Source organism: Erpetoichthys calabaricus, chromosome 12 (genome assembly GCF_900747795.2).
Source record: "Erpetoichthys calabaricus chromosome 12, fErpCal1.3, whole genome shotgun sequence".
NCBI lineage: Eukaryota > Metazoa > Chordata > Cladistia > Polypteriformes > Polypteridae > Erpetoichthys > Erpetoichthys calabaricus.
In genome coordinates, this window is record NC_041405.2 from 144,996,296 (window position 1) to 145,024,026 (window position 27,731).

The 27,731-nt window shown below is 39.8% G+C and overlaps 1 protein-coding gene across 2 annotated transcripts; it reads right to left on the reverse strand.

The window, feature by feature from the left end:
* On the reverse strand, positions 1-26,247 carry hmg20b (high mobility group 20B). 2 transcript variants are annotated; one of them, XM_051935313.1, is made up of 10 exons: positions 26,097-26,247; positions 17,318-17,369; positions 8,193-8,337; positions 7,821-8,024; positions 7,615-7,735; positions 7,476-7,525; positions 2,771-2,849; positions 2,465-2,680; positions 2,208-2,340; positions 1-685 (listed from the first exon to the last, which is right to left on the reverse strand). In XM_051935313.1, the coding sequence occupies exons 2-10, from the start codon at positions 17,356-17,358 to the stop codon at positions 673-675; spliced, it is 1,002 nt and encodes a 333-aa protein (XP_051791273.1). In that variant the 5' UTR covers positions 17,359-17,369; positions 26,097-26,247; the 3' UTR covers positions 1-672. The 2 variants fall into 2 exon arrangements, with proteins under 2 accessions (XP_051791273.1, XP_051791272.1); XM_051935312.1 differs by having other exon boundaries at positions 7,476-7,528.
* Between the last annotated feature and the right edge of the window lie 1,484 nt (positions 26,248-27,731).

The following is a 27,731-nucleotide window of genomic DNA, read 5'->3' on the forward strand; positions in this document are numbered from 1 at the left end:
TTTCAGGGTTAAGCAATTGTTATTTTAGAAATTCCAGAGTGAAAAAAAATAAAAATCAAAATTCATTTGTTTCATTAAAAAAAGGCCCTACTGATGGAATGTGATACATTTCTGAAAGGCAAAAATCATATGAGGCAGAGGCTAACAGGACATTTTGTAAGGCACGAGGGTGGAAATAATTTAAACCTACAACTGTAATAGAAATAAAAGAGAGGGGACTTAAAATGCAACTGGTGCAATAAAATGTAATCAGAGTACCTTATTTAAAAAAAAAAAAAAAAAAAAGAAAAATGTCATGGTGGGCTAAAGGTGGAATAAAGTCCCAAGCTCTGCCCCTCCAAAAGCATAGCAGTGAGGTAAACTTCTATTCCCCAACAAAACAGCTGTTGATGGCAAAGCAAGACTATATATATGGGAGAGCTAAATAGCTAACTGCCAACATCTCCCATTCAAAAGCCCCCCCCCCCCCCCCCCCCCCCCCCCCCCCCCGAGGCAGATGGCAGTGATTAGGGAGCTCTTCATATATTTCATCTTGCCGTCTGTGAGGAAAAGCCAGCATCAGGAAATCCCATGAATCAAGGTGCAGAGGTTGGGGTTGCTCCTCCGCTTAAAGATAAAAGGCCATAAGGCATGGTCCCACCAATGAGCAGCAATTCCTTCCTTACATCCTGTTCAGATGTTTTCACTAAAATGCAAGACAGTGAAAGTTGTGTGTTAGGACCTCGAAAACTAATCTTGCTTCCCCCCTCACCAACTTAATATTCTCAAGTTCTTTCAAAATCATTTGCCAACTAGCTGATAATCCCATGATCAGCAAAATTCATAAAAATTAGTTGCAGTGCCTAGGAAAAATCCCAATCCTGTCCAATTACTACGTGCCTTTCTCTGCAGCCTTCTAGAGGCCTCCATCTTGAAATCTTGCCCACCTTTGCATACCAAAGCATTTCTGAAGAAATTGTAAACTTCAAGTTGGGTTAGTGTGGGGATGTTGCACTTGGATGGATGACCAGCATTCATCCTCGCTTTCTACAAATCAAGGAATACCTGGGATCTAATTCTGTAAAGACCACACTACAGTATGGCAGCCTTTCTATGTCTGACACCTCTGATAAGTAAAGGCAAGCAGCCACTTTAATTACAGTTCAAGGGTTTTCACATTTGAAATTTATTTTGAACCAGACAAAAAAGTGTAGGGCCAAGGGTTTATGAGAGATAATTTGATGGACGGTGGCTTGCTCAATGAAATCATGGACAAACAAGTCCACACTGCAAAAAATGAAATCTTAACAAGCCAGAAAATCTTGAAAAGAAATGATAGATCTTGTTTTTTTATTTTAAGAATAACTGACTTGAGTAGATTTGTATGTGTAAGATATACAATCTCATTTTTAGAAAATTTAACAAGTTAAACTTTCTCACTATATTGGCAGATAATTTTGCTTGATTCTAATACATTTTTCTTGTTAAAACAAGAAAAAGGTATTAGAATCAAGCAAAATTATCTGCCAATATAGTGAGAAAGTTTAACTTGTTAAATTTTCTAAAAGATTATACATCTTACACATACAAATCTACTCAAGTCAGTTATTCTTAAAATAAAAAAAACAAGATCTATCATTTCTTTTCAAGATTTTCTGGCTTGTTAAGATTTCATTTTTTGCAGTGCAGCTGTTGAACCGTGCCACTGGGAATTTATTGAATTGTATTCCTGCAACTATCCTAACAGCTACTTACCTATCCATTCATTTTCTCACCCTTCTGTCCAGTTCTGGGGCAACAATGTGCACAAACTCATCCCAGGACACTCGTGCTCTAAAACACTGGTCTAAAGTAGCATTCCCAATTAAATCTCTTAAGACATGACTTTGTCACAAGCAGCTATGACAGAGTATGGGATTCAAACCATGAGGTAGCAGCCCTAACCACCACACTGCAATGCCACCTTTGTATGTTGTGGTATTAAAAGTGTTCACCCCATTGAAAACCATTTTATTATAAGGAATGTACACTTTTGTCATAACAGAGTGAAGCATGGAGAGCAGTCCTAGTTGGTATTGTTAGTTCTTTAAATTGAGCTTTTCAAATACCATCTTTGCTTGCTGCAGGGTGATACTGCATTTTCCTCTTTGTTGTAAGCATGCAACCAAAAAGCATTCTGCACTTTACCACTTTTGTATGTCTACTATCCCAAATACTCCACTTCCCACCTGTCAAAATGGCTGACGATCTCCTGTATCTTGGCAACAAGCTTCTTGTACTCTAGGGGGCTGCTTTCAAGAATGCTGGTTAATCGGGTCATATAGGACTCCACTGTGCTGGGAGTTGGGATCTCCCCTGTACCTGAAAGAGGTAGGAGTGTAAGAGGAAGAAGATGAATGTAGCAAAAACTGCTGCAGCTGATCATGGTGCTTCTCATTCCTTCATCTCCCCCTTCTAACCGCTCTCCTTAAGTAACCACGTGTACCTGGCAGCGGGACTGCCGCAAAGCTTGCTGAGAGAACCTGCCGGATATTTAGCAGGTGGTGTTGTAAAGCCTGAGTCTCTCGCTCGTCTTGCGCCAGCTCTGCCTCCAGCCTCTCTTTGGCATTGTGCATGTCTTCTATGTGCTTCTGCAGCACTGAATTCTGCTCTTCATATTCCACATTGGCCTTGCGTAACCTACGGATTTCTGCCTCCCTTGCTGAATGAGATGGAGAAAACAGGCAATCGTGAATAGACAAAAAAGACACCAAAAAATAGACAAGCAAGATACAGGTAAGCCCATCATTACCTTTGTTCTGATCCAGGAACTCTTCAGTAAAAATGGGTACATCAAAGCTGGAGAATCTGTCAGAAAGTGGGTCACCGCTCTGTCCACCAAGACAAAACTGCAGTTAGACGAACAGAAAGGAAACCCAACACAACCCTCTCATTAAAGGATTAAAAAGCTTCAGTGCTGAGCCTTTAATGAGGGAACAGAGGAGGAGGGTTCACAAATGAAGAGACAAGACTTTTAAATAAATGGCCAGATTGAACACAGGCTATTAAATGTATAATTTTCAATAAGCCATATATGCATTGAGAAGTCAGGCAAAATGACACCTTTTATTGGCTGACTGAACAAGTTGCCTCGAAAGCTTGTATATTGTAATTGTTCAATGAAAGGTGTCATTTTAGAACATTAGAACACTTATTTCTTCCAAAAAAACCATCAAGTCAAGTTTTGAAAGTCCCCATCGTCTTACTGTCTACCACACTACTTGGTCGCTTATTCCAAGTGTCTATCATTCTTTGTGTAAAGAAAAACTTCCTGTTTGCGTGAAATTTCCCCTTAAGTTTCCAACTGTGTCCCCATGTTCTTGGTGAACTCATTTTAAAATCGCCGTCTCGATCCCCTGGACTAATTCCCTTCATAATTTGAAACACTTCAATCATATCACATTTTAATCTTTTTGTTTAAACTGTAAAAGGCTCAGCTCTTTTAATCTTTCCTCCTAACTCATCCCATGTAGTCCTCTAATCAGCCCTGTTGCTCTTCTCTGGACCTTTTCTTGTGCTGTTATGTCCTTTATGTAGGCTGAAGACTAAAACTGCACCCAGGACTCCAGATGAGGCCTCACCAGTGTGTTATAAAGCTTGAGCAGAACCTCCTGTGACTTGTACTATATAACCTGACATTCTGTTAGCCCTCTTAATGGCTTCTGAACATGCTTGGGAAGTCGACAGCTTAGAGTCCACTATGACTCCTAGATCCTAAAATTTGCCCAACTTCTCAATGCATCCATTATGGCTAACACGGTACAACATCCTACTACTACAGATAACTCGTATATAAAATAGTGAGGAAAAAAATGTACCCAAGAACTCCTAGCATCAATTATAACATTTTCTTTTCACTGGTCTTCATGTGTAAAGTTTTGACATAGGACATACTTGCATATACTATCCAAATTTGAGTCATAGAGGGCTGGGTGAAACAAAAACCAACCCAGGTCAAGGTGCCAGTCCATTCCAGTTCCCACCCTCGCATACATTCACAAAGGATTTGGAGCCACCAAATTGTGGGTACAAATGCATGCAAAGAACATGTAACCTCCACATTAGATGTCTGTTATAATGGATTGTAAAGCAGGATGCTGGACTTGTGAGGCTGCAGCACCAGCCACTGTGCTACCCTTGACAAAGCAGGTTCAAACCTTTGCTACCTGAATCAGAATCAGCATCATCCCAAATGTAAAGAACACATCACTCTTCATTTGGTTCTGGGTGTGGCAGAAGTGCTGAGGACCAGGGCTCTCTAGGCATCTGGGTGCCCCCTGGCAGTGACCACGGGCCCCTATAGGGTTCAGCTTCCATGCTCCTTTCCCGTGGTCCCCCTAGCCACCAGGGCGGTCACCCTCTCGTGGTCCGGAGGAGGCGTAATCCCTCCTTCGGTCCTTCTGGGCATCCCGGCTGGGTACCGTCCCCAGCCGCTCGCCACAATGTTTATTTAACTGTATGGACAAACTAATTAGTATAAACAGCAAAACAGACCCAATTTTAATTTAGCTATTATTAAAAAAAAGTTACAATATCAGTATATTAACACTATAACCAATATATCACAAGTTGACCCTGGAGAAGCAGAAAAGAAAAACTCCAGTCAACAGGATTCCCAGAGAAAATAAACCTCCAATGGGAATTCACAGTCAGTTATAACAGACAAAGTCACATTAGCAGCTAACACTTTATCTTCATGGCAGCTCAAATAACACCATGCTGAATCAGTGTACTTAGGGTAAATTCATTATAAAAAGGCTTAAGACCATAAGCTCTTCTAATGCTTGGGCAGAAGATGGATCAACTGAAGTGATGAATTTCACAAAACTCACAACCACTACATTCCTGTAAGTCTAACGCAGCAGTATATAAAAGATAGTTTCAACTCCAACTAAAGGTGCTTAACACCAAAATTATGTCAGAGTTGGGATTGTATGGGAGTACAGTTGTTAGTACTGTCATTTCACAAACCCAACATCGTTCCTGGTAGTTGTTCATTAGAGTCTTCTCCAGTAGCTCCAGGTTTCCTCTGACATCTCAAAGATGTGTTCTTTAGGTTTACTCTAGATTCTAACTTGGTCTCATGTGAATGTGAGTGAACCTTGAGATGGACTGCTGCCCCATCTAAGGGTCATATCTGCCTTGTGCCTCAGTGCTGCTTGGATAGGCCCGGACACCCATAAGTCTGAATTCGATGTAGCTGCTGGTGAGTAAGGCAGGATCAAGCCTCAACCAAACACGTACAAAAATAAATCTCTCAACCTTTTTAAAATGAACTTTTTGGACTAAGTGAAATGTCCAAGCAGACAGTCCACACAAGAATAGAGAAAAGCTGTTACTGTAGAATAAAAAGGCAAAAAAAGAAAAAGGTTTCTTCTTGTTAAACTTCAATTGTTTCTATACTTAAGGAGGAGTTATTTCTCTGTGCTTTTCATCACATTCAGTACATCCTAAACGTATGGCTCTGCACATACAACTGAGCACGTTAAGACACAGTTTGAAACCGTGTGCCCTCCATGCCTTACACACGGCAAGTCAGGTCACTAACCAACTAATCTGCAATCAGAGGGACAAGACATCGTTAGAATACACCAATTCAATTCAACTTGTGAGGGTTATAAGAACCTCCCATATACAGGTGCTGGTCATAAAGTTAGAATTTCATGACAAAGTTGATTTATTTCAGTAATTCCATTCAAAAAGTGAAACTTGTATATTAGATTCATTCATTACACACAGAATGATGTTTAATCAAATGTTTATTTCCTTTAATTTTGATGATTATAACTGACAACTAATGAAAGTCCCAAATTCAGTATCTCGGAAAATTAGAAAATTGTGAAAAGGTTCAATATTGAAGACACCTGGTGCTACACTCTAATCAGCTAATTAACTCAAAACACCTGCAAAAGCCTTTAAATGGTCTCTCAGTCTAGTTCTGTAGGCTACACAATCACGGGGAAGACTGCTGACTTGACAGTTGTCCAAAAGACGACCATTGACACCTTGCACAAGGAGGGACAGACACAAAAGGTCATTGCTAAAGAGGCTGGCTGTTCACAGAGCTCTGTGTCCAAGCACATTAATAGAGAGGCGAAGGGAAGGACAAGATGTGGTAGAAAAAAAGTGTACAAGCAATAGGGATAACCGCACCCTGGAGAGGATTGTGAAACAAAACCCATTCAAAAATGTGGGGGAGATTCACAAAGAGTGGACTGCAGCTGGAGTCAGTGCTTCAAGAACCACCACGCACAGACGTATGCAAGACATGGGTATCAGCTGTCGCATTCCTTGTGTCAAGCCACTCTTGAACAAGAGACAGCGTCAGAAGTGTCTCGCCTGGGCTAAAGTCAAAAAGGACTGGACTGCTGTTGAGTGGTCCAAAGTTATGTTCTCTGATGAAAGTAAATTTTGAGAGGAGAGGCACAGAATCCACGTTGCGTGAGGTCCAGTGTAAAGTTTCCACAGTCAGTGATGGTTTGGGGTGCCATGTCATCTGCTGGTGTTGGTCCATTGTGTTTACTGAGGTCCAAGGTCAACGCAGCCGTCTACCAGGAAGTTTTAGAGCACTTCATGCTTCTTGCTGCTGACGAACTTTATGGAGATGCAGATTTCATTTTCCAACAGGACCTGGCACCTGCACACAGTGCCAAAGCTACCAGTACCTGGTTTAGGGACCATGGTATCCCTGTTCTTGATTTGCCAGCAAACTCGCCTGACCTTAACCCCATAGAAAATCTATGGGGTATTGTGAAGAGGAAGATGCAATACACCAGACCCAACAATTCAGAAGAGCTGAAGGCCACTATCAGAGCAACATGGGCTCTCATAACACCTGAGCAGTGCCACAGACTGATAGACTCCATGCCACGCCGCATTGCTGCAGTAATCCAGGCCAAAGGAGCCCCAAATAAATATTGAGTGCTGTACATGCTCATACGTTTCATGTTCATACCTTTCAGTTGGCCAACATTTCTAAAAATCCTTTTTTTACATTGGTCTTAATTGATATTCTAATTTTCAGAGATACTGAATTTGGGACTTTCATTAGTTGTCAGTTATAATCATCAACATTAAAAGAAATAAACATTTGAAATACATCAGTCTGTGTGTAATGAATGAATCTAATATACAAGTTTCACTTTTTGAATGGAATTACTGAAATAAATCAACTTTGTCATGATATTCTAATTTTATGACCAGCACCTGTACTATAGCAAACATTTAACATAACTAAAAAAAAAAAAAAAAAAAACAACATGACTTAAATAACTGGCAAATGGCTCTTACATTAGATTAGCTCATAAATGTTACACCAGTGCTGCCTTACATATGTATTTTGGCAAATTATGTAAACACTAACCTAAAAATTCCTCCAAACTTTCACTTTCTCTTAGTTGATCCTTAACAAAACCACATTTGCCTACCTTGTGCCCTGGGAAACTATATATGCCTACCTTGTGTCCTGGCCCATTTGTGACCGCATTGATGATGACTGACGTACATTCTTCTGATGAAAGAAAAGGTGGTCAGAGGACATGTAATACTGCATTTCTTTATTACCACAATCCACCACTTCTATATAGGCTTCAGTACCTTTCTTGATCTTTTTCTCTTGGATCTTCTCATTGCTCAGTCTGTACGCCTCACTCTGCTGGTACTCCTTCAGTTCTCTCATATACTTCTGTTTTTCTTTCTCTGCTTCGTCCAGATAGCGCTATAATTAAGATCATAGCCATATGCAAATGCAATGCAGCATTGTGTCATGACAGCATCCCCCACCAGACAGACACGTCCCTCACCTGTTTGTCATCGATGGCAAGCCGACTCCACTCTGCCCCTAACATCTTTGTGATTTCTGGGAAGGGCAGCTCAGGATGTTGGCTTCGGATTTGTTCGCGTCGCTCATTTAGAAAACGCACATATCCTGTCACGGGAGCTTTTGGTCCATTTGGAAGCACTTTTTTCCTTTTCTTCCCTTTTGGCCAACCACGCTTTTTCACCGGCTTAAAAATAAAAAAATGAAAGGAAAGAAAGAAAAATAAAACCAAAAAGTTTCAGCAACCTGATCAAGATTTCACACATAAGGCAAAGAAAAGAAAAGAAACAAAACTCATTGGTCCAGACGGGGGAAGAGAGCGTGGGAGCAAACTGGAATATAGAAAGCATCTCACCTCCTCCTCCGTGCTTCTCCCTTGGCTGCCTGCTGTGTTCCCACCTTCGCCTGCATTTGCCGCCCGCACATTTGTCTCACTATGCTCCAGTTTGATGGCCCCAAAGACAAGAAGCTCCCCGTTCTGACTTTTTGCAGACAGCAGCCTGTAAAACACAGAATAGTACAATGCAGGAGGCTTGGAATATTAGAAATGACAGGCAATGTGGTGTAGTGGTTAAGGTATTGGACTTTAAACCCAGAAGCTGAAGTTTCAAATATTGCTACTGACACTGTGTTCATCTTGCCTGTGCTCCAATTGGACAAACAACAAAAAAATGTAACCAATGTTGTATGTGGTCTTGGACACAGGCTTCAGACAAATAATAATAATTAGAATTTCTCACACACACACTTTTACAGTATCAGTGCATTGAAACTAATGGAGAACGATCCATTGATCCTTTTTGTATACCCTCCTGTCCAGGTGAGGTTCCAAAGCTAGCAGAAGAAAAGACCCTATGTCCTTCTCCCTAGCAGCAGATTACAATTACTGCTGAGGAAACAGTCTTTTCAGCATGTCCTGTGCTTACTTCAGAAATTATGCAGGAAAAAATCCTCACTGGACGCCCAGGGTTTCATCTGGCTTCTAATAATGTGAAGGAACTTTTAAAACACAACCAGATGCGATATACATAGTAACTAGGGGGCTCCGCCCCCTGCTCACTTCGCTCGCCAACCCCTGGTCATGGGTAACCCGCAATAGATTTGAAAGAGATTTTTGTCTGTCTTGGCAATTGTTACATAGGTATCATGTTCACCGTCACGACATCTGTAGGTCTATGTAATATATGTAAATGACAATAGCAGTTTAATTGTTTTGTTATGTAAGTATAGAATGTCTTTGAGTTTGCGCAGATCTATGTATGAGATATATTGGAGTGTAAAGGTGTAGATGACGCACAAAGGATATCTTCATACACCACATTTGTAGTAAAGATGGCGTGTTGTCCTTGAATGAGTTTTCCTTGGTATGGAGTTATTATAATCTTGACGTTAACGTCACATGCATGCCGAACTCTTGAGAAGGCTACATAAAGTTGTCCATGTCTAAATACAGGCTCAGAGAGGTAAAGGCCGACTCTATCCATGGTCTGTCCTTGGGATTTGTTGATTAGGTATACGTTGTTTACCGTTAGTAATATGGATAATTGCACTTACTGTTAAAATTACCTATTTCCGTTAGTTGAACTCTTTTGGGGCGGGACGCGGAAGCCTCTTCTGTTTGTGTTTTCTGTGAGTACTTATAGTGTTGTATTACTGTAATGTGATTCACATATGCTGTGGAGTCCGGATCTTCGGGGCTTCTGTACTATCTCGGGTTTTTGCTTGCGGTGCTTTAGAAGCGTGTTGTAGGCGTCTGCACCTTCCGCACTATGTCGGGTTTGACTATGCTGTGTAGTGTGGACGTGTAGGGTTTTGTACTCTCTTGAGAAGGCTACATAAAGTTGGTTAAGACTGTGTTGTGGTAATCCGGCCGGGTTAATGGTGTTTCTCGTTTTGGAGCCGTGACCGTGACTCCATTAGTTATACGTTGTTTACTGTTAGTAATAAGGATAATTGCACGTACTGTTAAAATTACTTATTTCTGTTAGTTGAGCTCTTTTGTTTCTGAGCTGTGGCTCCTTCGCTTGCGGTGTACAGGCGCATGCGCTCTTCGTACTATATCGGGTTTGACTTTGCTGTGTAGTGTGGACGTGTGTCAGTCGAGCTCTTTCTTTTTGGAGCTGTGCCTGCTTTGCTTGCGGCATTTCAGACGCGCGTTGTAGGTGCCTGCGTTCATTGATTCTATCCAGGCGGGCTCGTGGTTTACCATTCTCGGTTAGCCTGTGTTTTCTGTGGTTGTACTGTCAATATTGTATTACTGTAATGTGATTAACATATGTTGTGGAGTCCGGATCTGTGGGGTTCCTGTACTATCTCATGTTTATGCTTGCGGTGTGTTAGAAGTGCGTGGACCATGCTGTGTAGTATGGACGTTCAGTTCAGAAGCGCGTTGTAGGCGCCTGCGACTTTCGTACTTTTCCGCGCCTTCCGTACTCTCTTTGTGGACCTGTGGGGCCTCCGTAGCCTCTTCCGTTTAACTCTAGGGTGCAGCGCAGAATCCTCTTTTTTGTGTGGCTGTGTCGTTAGTTGTTAGCTATGGGTGCGTTGTTGCTTCATTTCTTATTCACGTTAGTTGAGCTCTTTCGTTTTTGGGCCGTGACTCCTTCATTCGTGTTGGATCAGACTTCGCTTGCGGTTTATGAGACACGCGCTGTAGGCGCCTGCGCACTATGTCTCCTGGTCCCATCGCCGTGTACCTGCATCCGTGCCTTCCAGTTTACCATTCTCGGTTAGTAATATGGATTAGCTCATTCATTTTTTTTTTTTCCAAATTCAATATTTCAAAAGTAGAGTTTTAGGAGAGCCAGGGAGCATCCTGCCAACATCTGGCACAGAGTGTGACCCTGCCATAGGTGGGATGCCTGTACATTGGAGGTCTGGTTTACCTCCACACAATCCAAGCTAATTTATATTCACCTGTTAATCTAACCTGCAATTTCTCTGGGAAGGGGGTGAAACTGGAGTTCTCAGGAAGCCATGCAAAGTGTATGACGATCCTAACCTAAGTATTACAAATTACTCTGTAAAAGTTTTACATACTGCAAATGATTGGAAGCACTTTTGAGTTGTCCTCTAAAAGTAAAGAAAACCAAAGGGTTCAAGGTTGCACATAAAAAGGGAAATTCACTGCAATCGAAGGCATAAGGAGCAGATAAATTGATACAAATAAGCAAAAAGAAAGCAAAAAAACCAAACCCCCCAATGCCTGATTGGGTCGTCCAATGACAAGGTCAAGACCATTGTGTAAATATTAGGGGCAGTGGCTACATTCCCACCTTTGTACTCACACTACACACTGAGTGTACACTTACTGTACTGTTTATTTTGAATATCTTCTCAATCTGAACTAGGGCTGCCACAACTGTTTATTTTGTAAAATTACACTGCACAACAATTTTTTTTTTTTAGTCGATTGTGACAAGTACCTACTGGGTATGCACAAATACAGTTTTGGTTTAACTGCATCACGTAGCAACTCTGAGAAATAGACATTTATATGTTTATTGACAATAACGTATTTAGTCACGTTTATGTTTCACATAAGCTATTACATTCAACAGAATTAAAAGTGTTTTGCTCCTAATTTTCTTTTGTATTCAATGTCTGGTGCATCACGTTGCAGTGTCCAACAATAGTCAGCAAGCATTGACGGATTCCAGTTGCCCTGGTATCGTTTCTCCATTGTAGCAATGTCCTGGTGACACCTTTCACCGTGTTCATCACTGGCAGCACCGAGATTTGCAAGTGTGAGTGGAGCAAATGAATCTTGAGTGACATGTCGCACTTCATTGTCTTGTATGCTTTGAGAAGTTTGTCTACCAGCTGAATGTAGTTTGGGGCTCTGTAATTGCCCAGAAAATTGTCAACAACATCTTCAAAGGCTTTCCAGGCAATTTTTTTCCGGCCCAACTAACAGATCTTCAAACCGCTTGTCACTCAAAACATGTCTGATCTGGGGGCCAACAAAAATGCCCTCTTTGATATTGGTGTCAGTTATTCCTGGGAACATCTGTCTCAAATAACGAAAACTTTTGCCTTCCTTGTTCAGTGCTTTCACAAAATTCTTCATGAGTCCCAGTTTTATGTGAAGAGGAGGCAAAAATATCTTTGCGGGTCGACATGCGATTCATGTGCCACATTTTTCTGTTTTTCAGTTCTGTCGAGAATAGTGCGACTCTTTGGCATGGCTGTCCCATTCACAGATGCAACAACAGTACTTTGTATAGCTGAGCTGTAGTCCTAGTAACAGAGCAACAACTTTAAGATCTCCACAGATATTCCAGTTGTACCTGCTATACTGGACTTGCCTCAAGCAACAGTTTCATATTCTCATACGTCTCTTTCATGTGTGCTGCATAGCCAACAGGTACTGAAGGATAAACATTGCCATTGTGTAGCAGAACAGCTTTCAGGCTTAACATTGACAAATCAAAGAAGAGACGTCACTCTTCTGGGTTGTGATCACAATTCAAGGCCGAGAACAGTCCTACAATGTCACAACAGAAACAGAGACTGTCGACTTGTGCAAAAAATTTGGTTATATCATGATGTCTGCCTCGAAACACAGATATTTTCGTACCTGGTGACAGCAAACACTATTCCTGCAGTCTCGAACTCAGCAGCTTGGCTTTTGCTTTTGACAGACCCAAATCTCTGACCAAATCGTTCAATTTGGACTGTGTTATCAGATGTGGATCGCCTGATGAGCCCGGTTCAAAATCCGGGTCAATGTCACTGTCAGTACCCTGCATTGTAGTTTCTTCATCAGGTTCATTTAAGGTCCAATCCTCTGGTGGTTTTGGAATTGGAAGACTGTCGTCATGTGGCACGGGTCTCATTGCTGAAGGCAGATTACAATATTCAATTGACTTGTTTTTGGCAGAGAAACCAGACACATTTGTCAAACAGAAGTAACAGTCTGTCACATGGTCTTTCTGTTCTTGCCATATCATCAGAACAGCAAACGGCATCGTCTTTCGAGGGTCTCTGAGCCAGGCTCTCAGACTGACAGCACATGTTGCACAGCAAATGTGAGGCGCCCATTCCTTGTCTTGATCGCCAATTTTGCAGCCGAAATACAGATGATAAGCTTTCTTCACAAAAGCAGTCATCCAACGTCTCTGAGGCACAAGTGTATATTCAGCACAGATATAGCAGAATGTATCGCAGCTGTTACGACATTGACGAGACATATTGGCCGACACCAAAACGTCTATAGCATCAAGCTTACTTACTGTTGTATTGCTACAGATACTATACTTTACAATACTGATATTATACATACACACTGACAATCTATTTTAACCAAATGAGCAGGATCGGTGTATGCAAGCCACCTTTATAGCATGCTGAGACAGCGTCAAGCTCGTTCAGACCTGCCCAGGATGTCAGTTTCACAGAACAGCTTCCAACCTGGCCTGATTCCATACCTGGACATGCTCAGGCTGCACAAACCGTTGTTGATAAGTCACTTACGGGAGTGAAAATGTTTGGATTCAAATACAGTACAATCCCTCTTAACTGGCCTCACATTAACCAGCCAATGGATTAACCGGCCTGTTAAAATAAAATAACATTTTTTTTTTTTTTAATCCCAAGTTCTTCTTTATATTATATGTATGCACTTCCTTTTTTCCTGGAAGGTGAGAGGGCTCCTACTTTCAGAGTAATTTCCGTTTACATACTCCTTTATGAATTTTCCACAGTGCCTTCTTCTTTCTACCTGGTGGCTCCCCTGGTTCTCCCATCGGGCTTCGCAACAGGGGAGTCGCTCTACCTGCAGGTGCAGCTGCCTTCCACACTGGTCCGGTAGCCCTCCAATCCCTGGCTCCATCGGGCTCCATCCGGACCGAGACTTGGGTTCTTTCCCCAGCGGCCAGGGCGCTCACGCTGGGGCTAAACCAGCCCAAAGCCTCCACGACTGCCACTGTCTTTCAATGGCCACTCATCTTCAATACTGGTCACTCCAGCTCTGTGATCGCTCAGTGGAGTGACTGCTTTCTTCAGCCCCACCGCGTGTCAGCCAAACACTCATCTGCAGGGGTTCACCTCCCAGCTGCCTGCCTTTGCTCCATCAAATCTGCTCTCACTCGCTCTGTCTCTCTCTCCTGCACCGGCTTTCCTCTGTCTGCTTCCTTCTCCATTAACCTCCCATTCTTTCCTGTTCTCCCCCTAGCCGCTTCTCACTTCTATTTATCATGGGGACGTGGATCAGATGTGGCAGTTAGCAGTTCCCGGGAACAATTATGGATGCAGACGACTCTTTACCTGTGCACTTAAGCTAGGATCGCCCGCATCACAAATTCCCCAGGAACCGATCAGCCACACATACTCGCTAAGCTGCGAGTGCAGCGATTATTTATTTAAAAAGTGGCCTTTTGACTTGAGCTGAGGACCCGCTACTCCACACTGTCCAGTCGTTGTACGAGAAAAAAACCCATGTGCGAAATCGTGGATGAAGCCTTGTGGAAATGGTTTCTTCAGGAACGTCAAAGAGGTACAGTACATACCTTAGAAATATTTTTCTACATGAAAATAGGTTTAATAATAATAATAAGTCTTTACATTTATATAGTGCTTTTCTCACCACTCAAAGCGTTCTCCACACAGGGAGGACTCGGGAAGCGAACCCACAATCTCCTTACTACAAAGCAGCAGCACTACTACTGCGCCACCTGTGAGGAATGCGTCGGATTAACCAGCCAAAACGGCCACCGGCTATGGGTCCAGACCCAAGGTGGCCAGTTAAGAGGGACTGTATAAGAAAAAATCATGACAAAACTGAAGATTTCTCTGAAAGGGTACGTGATGGGTAAATTTTGATGTGATATTCATAATCAGCACCCAGAAATCTATAAGAAACATCCAACAGTGTTCAAGAAGCAAAAACGTTGTTGTGCAGTGTTATTAATCTATTGGCTGTTTTATCAATTAATCTAATGACTAATTTTATCCAAATAACTTAGACGTATCAATTTGCACTGTACTTGAATATTTATTCAATAATTTTATATATAGAATTTGAAAATATTAGGAAATGGAAAAAAAAAAAAAAAAAAACCCAACTCCAAGGAGAAAACAAGACAACACTAATCAATAAAATATTTCACCCAAAAATGCCCAAAAGAAAAATTAATACATTTGATCAATAATGGACTTAACATGACTTGATGTCTGTAGTCCAACTTGAAACAAAACCAAAGAAATAGGCTTTTGGGGTCTTTTAGACCTCAGTGTTACAGTGGACTCTGACTAGTTCCAAATATATTTTTAAAAAAATCCATCTTAAATTGAGATATGTTATTTATAGACATCATGAATATAGGTGCTAGGAATATTTAGCATAAAGCGGCTTAATAATATTTGCAAAATATAAATGATATCAACTGAAAGATGTAGGAGACAGGCAACTCAGACTTGAGGTTAAAAAAAAAATCTGTGCTTTTGCAACCACAGAGCATTAAATAATTATAAAAGTTACACTTCTTAGCAACAGGTGATTTTTCCACTGTCAACTTTGGTACAACTTTGTTCTAAAGGAGTAATGACTGCACAATGAGCATTTTTTTTACCTACTATGTAATAAAACGTTAAGGTATGCGTGTCCAGTTTCTCAGAGCAATCCAATTGGTCAGTTTGGCTTTGATGTGATGTGTCACCAAAGGCAAACTGACCAAACAACAGAGGAAGTGCGAGTGTGAGACGTAGGCTTTACAAGAACAAGCTCAACAGAATGAGTGCTGGTGAAGAGAAGTTCTGACACATGTAGATACAGAAGAAAGGCACTGACTTGGGGTAAGAGATAGCAAATATTTTGAAATTTTTCTATAAATATGGCTAGTTATTTATAAAAACACGTAAATCCATTCATTCATTTTAACATGCTTAAAGTGCTTAACATCAATAGTTTAAAGGTGCTATAATAAATAGCTATTATTCTTATTTTGTATGCAATTTTTCAGTTTTACAAAAGCAACCTGCTAGATGTCTTAATCAGTAGGTTACCCCATAAATGCACATTGACAATCCATTACAAATTGTGTACAAAGGGTATGATGCAACATGCAAAGTAATTAATTCAGAATATCTTATGTTGAAAACAAATACTGTTTCAGACATAGGAGGTGAAGAGAAAAAAATGGGAGAGAACCTCTACACCACGTACAGAACACTTGATACGCAACATGATAACTCGCAAGTGGCACTTCCATCCCCTTAATGTCACTGGAAAGGATGCCCAGGATGTTCCTCAGCCTGTCCGCACCTTCTTGAGAACTATTTTAGTTAGATGTGCTTATATTCACACCTTTTTAAAATGTTAAAACCAGGGTTTTTCTGAGCTGTAAAGTCTGTCTATTTGCAGTCTAAACTGCAGGGGAAATTGTGTTTCACTTCCAAAAAGCCAACTTCTCAGCAACAGCTTCAGAACAGGCAGACAGCAATGTGTTGCCAAGCTGCAGACTCTCTTTCAGTTTGGATGAACTGCATCACCCATCTTACTGAGTTAGCCTGATCGATTATTGAATGTGATTTATTTACAATTTAATGATTGGAGAAAATACCTAAAAATAAGTTTATAAAGCTGATGTGTGTTTATATAGGTTGTTATTGCTGCCTAATTTTGACAATCACTGTTAAGTACTTTTCTTTTGGATACACAAGGTGACTGTTAAAGAGTTCTAAGTTGCCAGCCCTGTCATAACTATCTGGCAAAAAAGTGAAAATGCAAATTAATTAAGAAAATACAATCTGACTAAAAATGTTTTATTTGTTTACATTGATTAATCACGGCAGCCCTAATCTGAACATTAGTTCAGCTCAACTTCCAAACCCAAGTTCACCGGAACTCTGGCTTTCAAACCCAAGTCAAAAATCACTTCTTATAGTAAAGGTCAGGAATACCCCCTGAACCGGTGCAGTCCTAGTTCTCAGGCATAGGGGCAAGCATCCCCAGGTAGCCCAATATACAGTAAAGCATGGACTCACTAACATTTTATTATTCTGGTGGACATCTGAACAATTTGTTGTTTCCAGTATTCTCTGTCCTGTAATGCCCACTTCGGCTAGAAATCATGGTTCCTCTCCTCAATTATCATTATAAGCATAATACTTGAAAAAGCAGAACAAGGAAATACATTGATAATAATAAAATGCAGTTTGAGCCAAATGACAGAGGGTAAATAAAGTAAATGAAACAGAGTGTTTATCCCAAACATACAAAAGAAAATGAGCCTTGGTACATTTTTGAAAGAGTGTGCTTTTTCACTCGCATAGTAATACATAATATTGGAAAATTACTATAGCCTCCTAACCATATCTGCCACCTGTTAGATATTACATAAAGAAAGCAATCAGAAAACATAATGTGGTACAGCCGACAGTTCACCGAGCAACTCATTCAATACAGTGCAGCTCAATATTAGGAAAAAGGATAGAAAATAACAAAAATAATCACTGTAATTGAATTGAGTTTATACTCACTGAGGTCCAGTGCTCTGCTGTTGCTTGGCAGCATGTGACATATTCCACCAGCCTGCAAGTATATAAATTAACAGTCAGGAAAAATGGGTGGTCTTGGTACACTGTGATGCCAGGCTATCTGCTCTTCTGAAAATAAAAATGTCGAACATCAACAAAAGGAAAACCTTTGCAAAAAAATGTACAGTCCTGGATAAAGCCAAGAAATGGACACATGGTATCAGAAGAGCAGAACATAAGGAATCATCTGGCATGAAAAGTTTGTCTGTCCCAATAAAGCTCTTCAATTATTTTTAATTAACATTATCAATAAAAACAGCAAGTTAAGATGTAAACATCTTCAGTTCCTAATTAATTAGGGAGGTACTTTCATCAACATATTTATACTTTTGTGTTTAAAGGGATATTTTCTAACATTTGCAAAACTCCTCTCTGTGCCATCATGTTCAGCCTGAAAAGCTCCTAACTGCGAGGCAGCAGCGCTACCATTGCGCCACCGTGCTGCCCTTATATATATATATATATATATATATATATATATATATATATATATATATATATATATATATATATATTATATATACATACACATACAGTGCATCCGGAAAGTATTCACAGTGCATCACTTTTTCCACAGCCTTATTCCAAAATGGATTAAATTCATTTTTTTCCTCAGAATTCTACACAAAACACCCCATAACGACAACATGAAAAACGTGTACTTGAGGTTTTTGCAAATTTATTAAAAATAAAAAAACTGAGACTGGCTGCAGTGGCTGAAGAAGCTGGACAATTCAATGAGGTCCAAAAGACGACAAATTGTTTGCTCTGTGACAACTGTGCAGCACACAGTGATGATATCAGACTGACAAACATCAAGCTCGTTTTTATGCCGCCCAACACAACAAGCTTAATTCAGCCCATGGACCAAGGCATAATAGCAAATTTCAAGCGAAATTACCGATCCCTCATGCTTCGCCGTCTGATGGCTATCATGGATCAATGTGACAATTAAACAATAAGAGCAATTGTGCTGCCCGTAAGCTGATGCTACTTGACAGTTTGCACATGCAGAAGGATGCATGGAGTCGTATCAGTACATCAACAATCGTTAACTGCTACAGATGGGCAAGCTTTGTGAAAGCTGTGGAGGGAGGTAGCACTATCCCAGTTCCAGGTGCCTCAGCAGCAGTTGTGGACGATAGCAGCAGCGTGGGGCTACAGCTGCCTGATGACTTTGATCGTTTCGTTGAAATCGACAGTAATGCTCCAACAAGTGTAGATAAAACAGACGAAAAGATATGTGAAAGCATGAAGGCATCTACTCCAGCCGCTAATCAACTAGAAGAGGAGGAGGGACTGGACGTGTAGGGCTGCAACTAATGATTTTTTTCGATTAGTCACCATTATTTCATGCCTGACTATTTTGAAGCCTGCGACCTGTGGTTGCACATCCTGTTTTGGGCTCCAGTGCATCTCTTACCTCATCTGCTCACATCTGTCCACCTGTGAATGTCACCCTGATGTCTCTGCATTAACACGATTAAACTTAATAATAATCAAATTAAAATAACAACCTGTGAAACATATGAATTTGAAAATAATCAGATGTTTTATATTAGTGTGACCATCACAATAAAAAAGAAATACATTAAACAATACAAACTAAAGTGCACATAGTCTTTAAACAAAAAAAGTGCATTTAACTTAACCAAAAATGGCCACTGGTGTGTCTTAAAGTCCAAAAGTTTAAATAAAGTTTCAATTCAAATAAAATAAAAACAATAATGTACAGTTTATAAAAGATTCAGTTCGTATATTCCTGATTGCAGTGCAGGAACGTGAGCATTTCGACATGCTCTGGTGTGAGGTTGGCTCTCTTCTTTGAGACAATGTTCCCAGCTGCTGAAAAGAGACGCTCAGAGGGAGTAGCAGGAATACATAAGAATGATTTTGCAGACAGAGAAAGATGTTTTAATCATCACACTCTGAAGGAAAAGTGTTGTAGTTTATCACATCATGTACTATATTATGCCAAAATAAAAACATAACGGAGTAAAATACAGTATGTAACCAGCTAATTACGAATATACCCCAATGTTAGTTAGAGATGATTTACTATTCACATGAACTCAAATATTATACGAAAAAAGAAGAAAACATGTTAGCAAACATAACTGAAATTATATTCACTTAGCCCTTAAACTGCTGGAACTGGCTGGAGTCGGCTGCCAGTGCAATTTGGAAGCACACCGATGCCGAGTACATTCGGCGACGTACATTCATTGAACTCCGCAGCCAGCTAAAGTTGTTTCTCAGTACAATTTGCCAGCACACCGGATGGCGAGTATATTTGGTGATTGTATATTCGTTGAATGCTGCAACCGGCTATAGTCGTGTCTCTGAGCAATTTGCCAGCACGCAGGGGGAAGAGTATATTCGGCGACATACATTCATTGGACACCGCAACCACCATATTTGCTTCACAGAGCAATTTGCCAGCACGCCAGAGCTGATCAGTCAAAGCCGTATATATGTTGAGCAGCCAGGAAAAAGAAACAATTAAGGGGTCTGAGTCTTCAAGAGCAAGTCAATTAAAATTCATTGAAAAGAAATTAATTAGAAGCAAAAACAGGTCACTGATTCAGAAAGGGTTAAAATGAAAACCTGCAGCCACTGCGGCCCTCCAGGACCAGAGTTGGGCAGCCCTGGCCAATATGATCAATAAAATAAACCAGAGTTTCAAATTACTGACCCATGTCACACAGGGTGCTATTATATAGAGCTCTAAACATTGAAAACGAAATAAAAAATGTAAAGCAATTAATAAGATGCACACCAAGACTATAAACCTGCACATTTAAAACAACACTTTTGTGCCAGTAATTGCAGTTTAAACACATCCAAATGTCATTGCAACAATAACCCAAGCATTAGATTATTCTGTACTTCTGTACTGGTTCTCATTTGATTGCTTTATTCAGAGTGCCTACCATACAACTGACTTGATGGAAGGCTTGAGATAAAGTTAAGCACACAAAAGCTCTGCTTCTTCTACAGTTGTAACCAAGTGAACTATACATTTTACAAAAACTCGCCTTTTCACCAAAGAGAAATTTAAAAGGGTAACAGTGATTATAATTGAATCATCTGACTGCTCTGCTATACCCTCAGGAGGTAGTGCTCTGGCAAGTAAAGTGCACAATGTCCTAAAGTCATGCAGGAAGATGAGCCAAAAAGTTCCAGACTTGTTGAATCAAAGTACACAAAAAATGGCTACAGAAAACAGATGGCTGCCACTGTCACACTGCACTGATTTTAGAAGGTGGCCGTCTCATGTTTACTGGATCCTGGGTGCAAATTTTAGCCCGCTCACTGCTTGTGAGGAATTTCCCATAATTTCTTTATGGAATTTTTCTCCTGGTAATCCATTTTTCTTCTACATCCCAAAGATGTGGATGCCGAGTTAACTGGTCACCCTAAAGTATTCCAATGTGACTAAATGAGTGGGAATACACACTCTGATGGAATGACAACTGCTGCGATCCTGAAGTTGTTGGGATATATTCAGTGCAAAGTAAAACTGAATTTGAATAATAGGGCTTAATAATGCCTGGATGGGTAAATTAGAAAAAATGCAGACTAGTTGTGGCCATTAACAAAAAATGCCAGAGTTAAAGGAATGCTTCAATCAAAAGTGATATTTCTGATGTTACCCCAAGCAGTTTGCAGTGATGACGGAGAAAAACTTTTCATGCTGAACAAATATAAAGTTTTCTGTAGATCAGGGGCTTATTGTGGCAAACTCTGGACAGCAACAAACAATATCAAAAAAGACACTTCACCACAAGGAGAAAAAACACAACACAACTCTGATGGAGTGAACTGGGACATTCACACTTTCACCTGAGAAGAGTCAAATATTAGTGCATCAAATTGACCTAAACCTGTACTACCTCTAAAAAAAGAAATATTCTAAACTTGATCATAAACATTTAAATACAGTAGATTAGTGCTGGGCGGTATACCGGTTCATACCGAAAACCGTTTTTTATTCTTTTTATGATATGGATTTTTCTTATACCGCAACACCGGTTTAAATTGCCTAAACGACGTTCGGAACGTGGCGCAGCGGGAAACTGCTCAAGTGGGGACCTTTTTCACTGCTACAACGCTAAATACAGATTTGTTGCGCGGGGGCTCTTTTTCACTGCTACACCACCAAATGGGTAGCGGTAGCGTAGGTATTGCGCGGTGAAAATGGACAAAGAACATTCCGAAACTGAGGCCGACGATAAAGTTGAACATGATGAACAGAAGAACTTTTGCTGAAAAAAGGGAGTCACGTCCGTCGCCTGGAGATATTTTAGTTTTAAAAGGTCAGATGTGTAAATACTGTTTCTATACTACTGGATAATACTGCAAGCCAAGTTGTACTTGTTTTATTTGTTTTCAATACAGTGTAATGTACCTGGGTACTGTGTAATAGTGTGACGACATGTTGACTTTATTCTCGACATTTCTACTTTATTCTCGCCGTTTATGTCAAGATTAAAGTCGACATGTTGACTTTATTCTCGTAATTTGTCATTAAAGTAGAATATCGTAAACTAAACTTCATCATAAAATGAATATTTAATTTACTAGATTTTCTCAAACCCCGTCATAAGTTATATAGCACATTAAATGCTTTGTGTTAAGTGTTCTCCGAGATTCTTAAACTGACTTCTTCTTGCACTAAGAAGAGGCGCCGGCAGCAATCGCCGCACAGAATACATTCACTTCATGATCTTCCTGCTCTCTGAACATATAGAATGCTAAGATAAATACTTAATATAATTTTCATGGTGAAATGCATTAAAGCATGCATTAATTATATGGGGGCATGGCGGCGTGCCTGCCTTGCATTTGCATGTTTTTCTGGTGGGTTTACTCGGCGTGCTTCAGTTTCCTTTCAAAGTCATGTAGGATGTGGGGTTTTGCTATGCTATATTGTCCCTGCTAGTGTATGTTTTGCTTGTATTCATCCTGTGATGTGCTGGCGACTCGTTCAGAGATGGGCGCAACTCTGAATGGATGGCATAATTAAACATGTATAACGAAGATATTTTTAAAGTTCTGAACACTCTGTGGGCTAAGTTTATAACTAGTTTTAATTTCACAAAGACGTTTATCGTGTGGTGATTGGTTATGTGGTGAAAGAAAAAGGAAGGATAGGAACTGGGGTTTTGGTACGTCAGATAGAGACCGCATGCATGCAATAAAGATAGCCCGCTCAGAAGAACATGCATTGAATTCTGTGTTCATGTCTCCGACCAGCAGATCACAAACCCAACATTTACACAATATTTAAGTTAAACCTGTGCGATAGCCATTCATATATCCAGTTTTTTGGAGCCTCGTCACACCTGCCATAAAGTTCTCTACACTGAACATACACCTGGGGACCCCTTACTGCGAGGGAGCAGCACTACCGCCTCACTACCGTGCATGTGTAATACCTGCTTTAATGCATTTCATCATGAAAATGATATCAAGTATTTATCTTAGCATTCTAAATTTTCAGAAAGCAGGAATATCATGAAGTGAATGGATTCTGTATGGTGATCGCTGTCTCCTCTTAGTGCGGAGGAAGTCAGTTTAAGAAGCGTAGTAATTAACAACTGGGTCGGGGAACGCAACACAAAGCATTTAATGTGCTGCATTAATTTATGACGGGGTTTGACAAAATCTAGTAAATTAAACATTGATTTTAGGAAGAAGTTTAGTTTACGACATTCTACTTTAATTATGAAGTAAACTATGAGAATAAAGTGGAAATGTCGACTTTAATCTTGACATAAACGGCGAGAATAAAGTGGAAATGTCAGCTTTAATCTTGACATAAACTGCGAGAATAAAGTGGAAATGTCGACTTTCATCTCGACATAAACGGCGAGAATAAAGTGGAAATGTTGACTTTATTCTCGACATATAGTTTGTTTTTTTTCTTCCCTGTGTCCGTATTGTTTTTTTCTTCACCGTGGCCCTAATACAATTCCGTAGGGCTATACCACAAATAGCATTATAAATGCAAGTTGCAGGTTTATTATTTATGCATATAGCTTAGCTTGAAGCAAGGTCCATATTAATGCAGTTTGCCTAAATGATGGTTCAGTTGGTAAAGATGTCATCACCAAGTTGCACTTGTTTTATTTTAATTTGGTGAATACTGTGTAATTCACCTGGGCTTGAAGTTTTGAAGTAATAGTGCAACTATCATTAATAATACTATTATTTATTTTATTGTTATTATTTATTAGTTTAAATATTATGCAGTTTAATGATGATAAAGTTGTTTAAAAAGTCACTTTAACGTGTCAGTGGACAGAGATTGTTAACATTAACAGAAAGTGTAGTTGGTTTACAAAAAACATTTACTATTTATTCCTTTTCTAAGACATATTCAGTGCAATACAACTTTTGACAAGCACTTCTGGATATTTTACTAAGTCTAAATGCCTCTTTGTATGGTTGAAAATATGTTGTCAAAATTATAGTTTGTTTTTGCAAAATTTGTTCAATAAAAAGGTTCTATATTTTGACTGCATCTGTCATGCAATGTGATACCTTCTCCATTAGTGCCACCCCCTTGAAAACTATCACTTTATGGGGCAATGCAAACCTGTATTAATACTTGTGTGCACATTAAAATGTTTTTTTTGTACAATGTACAATACTCTTGACAGTGGAATAGGTTATTCTTAGCCAGTAATTGCAGTGGAAAATGTGGTTAACATCCACTCATGCATGGGGAAAAAAATACAGTCGAATACCGTGAAACCGGGATAATTTAGAAAAATACCGTGATATAGAATTTTGGTCATACCGCCCACCCCTACAGTAGATCCATATCAGGATTAAATGCTACCTTTAGTATCCAATTCTGGTTTTGAAGGGTAAACATGTCTATTTTCAATTATCTGATACACAGCTTGTAAGATGCTGTGTTCTTTAAACCTTCAAGTTCTGCCTTAACATACTTTCATTGAATCTCTAAATTTATATGTGCATAACTCACTGTATTAGGAAAACTCAAAATCATGCGATTGGCATTGTTTGCATATATAAAAAGTTTATGTATAATCATTAATATATTTGATTTATTGGTCGTTAGCTACATTTCACTGTGCGGTATTTGTGGACTACTTGACTTAAGTCTGAGAAAACATGAGAGCTATACATCCATTCATCTGTTTTCTAACCTGCTTATCCATTTCATCATCACAGACAGACACTATCTCTTTGGCGTGCATCAGACACAAAGTTGGAACCAAACCTGGACGTCATGTCCGTTAACAGTTTACAAATTATTAAATCAGTATTGAAATGCTTCTTAAATAATCATGTACAAAGATTTCTTTTGTAAAAACTTTTGCATAAGCTGTGTCTGTGTATTGTTTTAACAATTAAACATAACTAAAAAAAGTACTATGTTTGCATTTTCAAGGGAATACTTAAGATCCAACATTCACATAAGAAATGTGGCAAACCAGGGGATACCTTTCAGTCCATCAAGCTTGTTCGTTTAGTTAATAGGTGAGCTATCCCAATATCTCATCCAGACACTTTTTAAAGATTGTCAAGGTTTCTGCTTCAACTACATATTTTGATAGTTTTTTTTTTTGGAGTAAAGAAGTGCTGCTTGTGTTCTGTTCTAAATGTACTACCACACAGTCTTCACTAATATCCTTGAGTATGTGATTTCCCAAATTGAAAGAATTTAGCCAGATAGTCTTTGAGAATTTTGAAGACCTGAATTATGTCCCCTTGAAGTCTCCTTGGCTCAAGACTAAACATGTTTGTCGGACATGTCCTTAAATCCTGGAAAGCACTTTGTTGCACTCCTCTGTACGGCTTCAAGTGCTACTATGTCTTTTTTGTTGCATGGTGCCAACAATTGCATAGAATACTCCAGATGTGGTCTGACAAGTATTATGCAGTCTGTGCTTAACGTAACCTTGATCTACTGTATATTCAACGGTTACTATGATATCACCTAACGTTTGTTCATTGCTTTGATGATAGAAATGTTCTGTCACCATAAAACCCCTAAAGCCTTTTCAAACGTGCCTCCCACAATGCCCTGGCACTAATCTTCAATATGTAGGTAAGACACTATATGGGGCAAATGTGGACGTGGCGTAAAGCTAGAAGCTCATATTAAACTGTTAAAAGCGCACTGCAGTTAACCCGTTACGTTCAACAAGTGCAACTGTCTGGTTATATAATATTCACCTGATGTGATCAGTACCCAACTCTACGTCTCACAAAGAGAACAATTTGCAGAAATGCAACTAGCGAAAATAAATGTAGTTGCAGCATATTTTGAATAATGCCTTACACACGTTTTTGAGAGGACTAACTGCATGTATAGCTCTGCAATCGAAATAGAAGTTGATCAAAAACTGCATTTTGTCAAAGTGATGCTACTTTGAGCATGCGTCCCGTTTTATTGTTATTATTCTAACAGTATGTGAATGTCAATGGGCGTTATCGGATTTATACAAGATAACGGAGAATAGCTTTTTCAGATGTCGTAGGCAAACACCACAGGCATTATCCTCGAGTTGCGGAGAACTCAATGGCCTGCTCTAGTAAAAGATTCTTTTATCTTCGATAGACGTGAGCAACAACAATCACTCGCCTTCGTTTTAAAAATAACCGAGACAGGTATTATCGCTAAGCTGCAGGTAAGCTACATCATAGCCCTCTTCCCCCAAAGAATTCCCGTCACACTCACCTTAGATGTCAGTCCCCAGTGAGAAAACAACGTTAACTCACTTTAACTTAATCGTCGTCGCTTCGATTCGGGGCCTTACAGCAAACACTAGATCGCTGATTTAACCCGCCCCTCGTCGCTCATTGGTTTTGAAAAGTAATCTCAACATTTGATTTGATCGGATTTTCACTCACTGGTCTGACAAACAAATTCCACATTACCAATTGGTCATACCCACTTCTGAACGCTCATTGGTAACTACGGCAGTGTTAGGTCTTTTTAACCCGCCTTTCAACGTTGATTTGCTCTTGAGCGTAGTTACGTCTTCACAGTCGACACGGCTACTGGCGGAGAGCGACATTAATAACAAAAGCGAGCCTGCGCAGTGCTGCAAAGATTGCTTCTTAAAAAGATAGCGCTGCGTCCAGAGATAACGGGATGGCTGATTTTAAAACATGAGAAGCTGACACCGCTCTGTAATACACACTTTTCAATTGTGTCCAGTCTAGGGTTTCCCTACAAACTGGAATTGAATTACACGGGTGGATGGGTGCATTCTTTTCTATTTAAAAGTTAGTTAAGTTATTTAAATTTTAATTAAGTAATATTTACAAAAATATAAATCTAACAAAATTGCAACTATTACATAATAAAAACATACCCTCTGCGAGTGTGTATGTGTGTGTTTCATGTGTCCGAGTTTTCCGAGCAATCTGATTGGTCAATTTGGCTTTGTGGCAGGGATGATGACATGATACTTCAGTGATGGCCAAGTTCAGTTCCTGACTGTGACTATTTTTTAAAATTATTTCTTACAAAAATTTGTTAAATTGGAACATTTCAGCAACAGCAAAGTGGTAACCACCTGCACTTCAGAATAGGTAATTCACCAGAAACTAAGCATGGAGACCATCTAGGAAAAGCTTAAGTTGCTGCTAGAAGAGGTGTTGGAGAGGCCAGCAGGGATGTTTATACTGTGCTCTGTGTGAGGATCCAATGCCCCAGTCAGGTGACTGGGACACATGCTGTAAAACAAAAGCAAAAATTGGCAGCATCCTTTGGATGAGACTTATAGTCAAGATCCTTAGGCATCATTTGAAAAAGGGTAGGAAGTCTCCCAGTGTCCTGATGAAATTGTCGACTATGGCATTGTCCATTCTGGCCCCTCTATCATCCCCTGTCTCAAACTGTCTCTCTCCTTCACCACCTAATAGCTAGTGTGTGGTGAGCGTACAGGTGCAAAAATGCCGCCATTGTCCAAGTGGGTGTTCTACATTGGTGATAATTGAAATGGCTCCAAGCTATCTACATAAAAAGCTTTGAGAGTCTAGACATAAATGTAACTATCTATCTTTTTACCCCAGTGTCTGTCTTACAGACTGAAATACCACAAATTGTATTAGAAGTGCCAGTTTTTAATCGCTGGTTTGTTTATATTTAACCATAATAACAGTAAAAATGATGATAATAATAATAAATGTTATTTATATACAGTAGCATGTTCCCGGAGCTCAAAGCACTTAAAATTAGACAAGAACAAGAATGTGTTTACACTATTATTACAATTTGCTTTCTGAAATTCAGCCTGATTTTTCAAAAAAGGGTAGCGCCTAGACAATTGTTCCATTTTTAATTGCTTAGGACAAACTAATATTC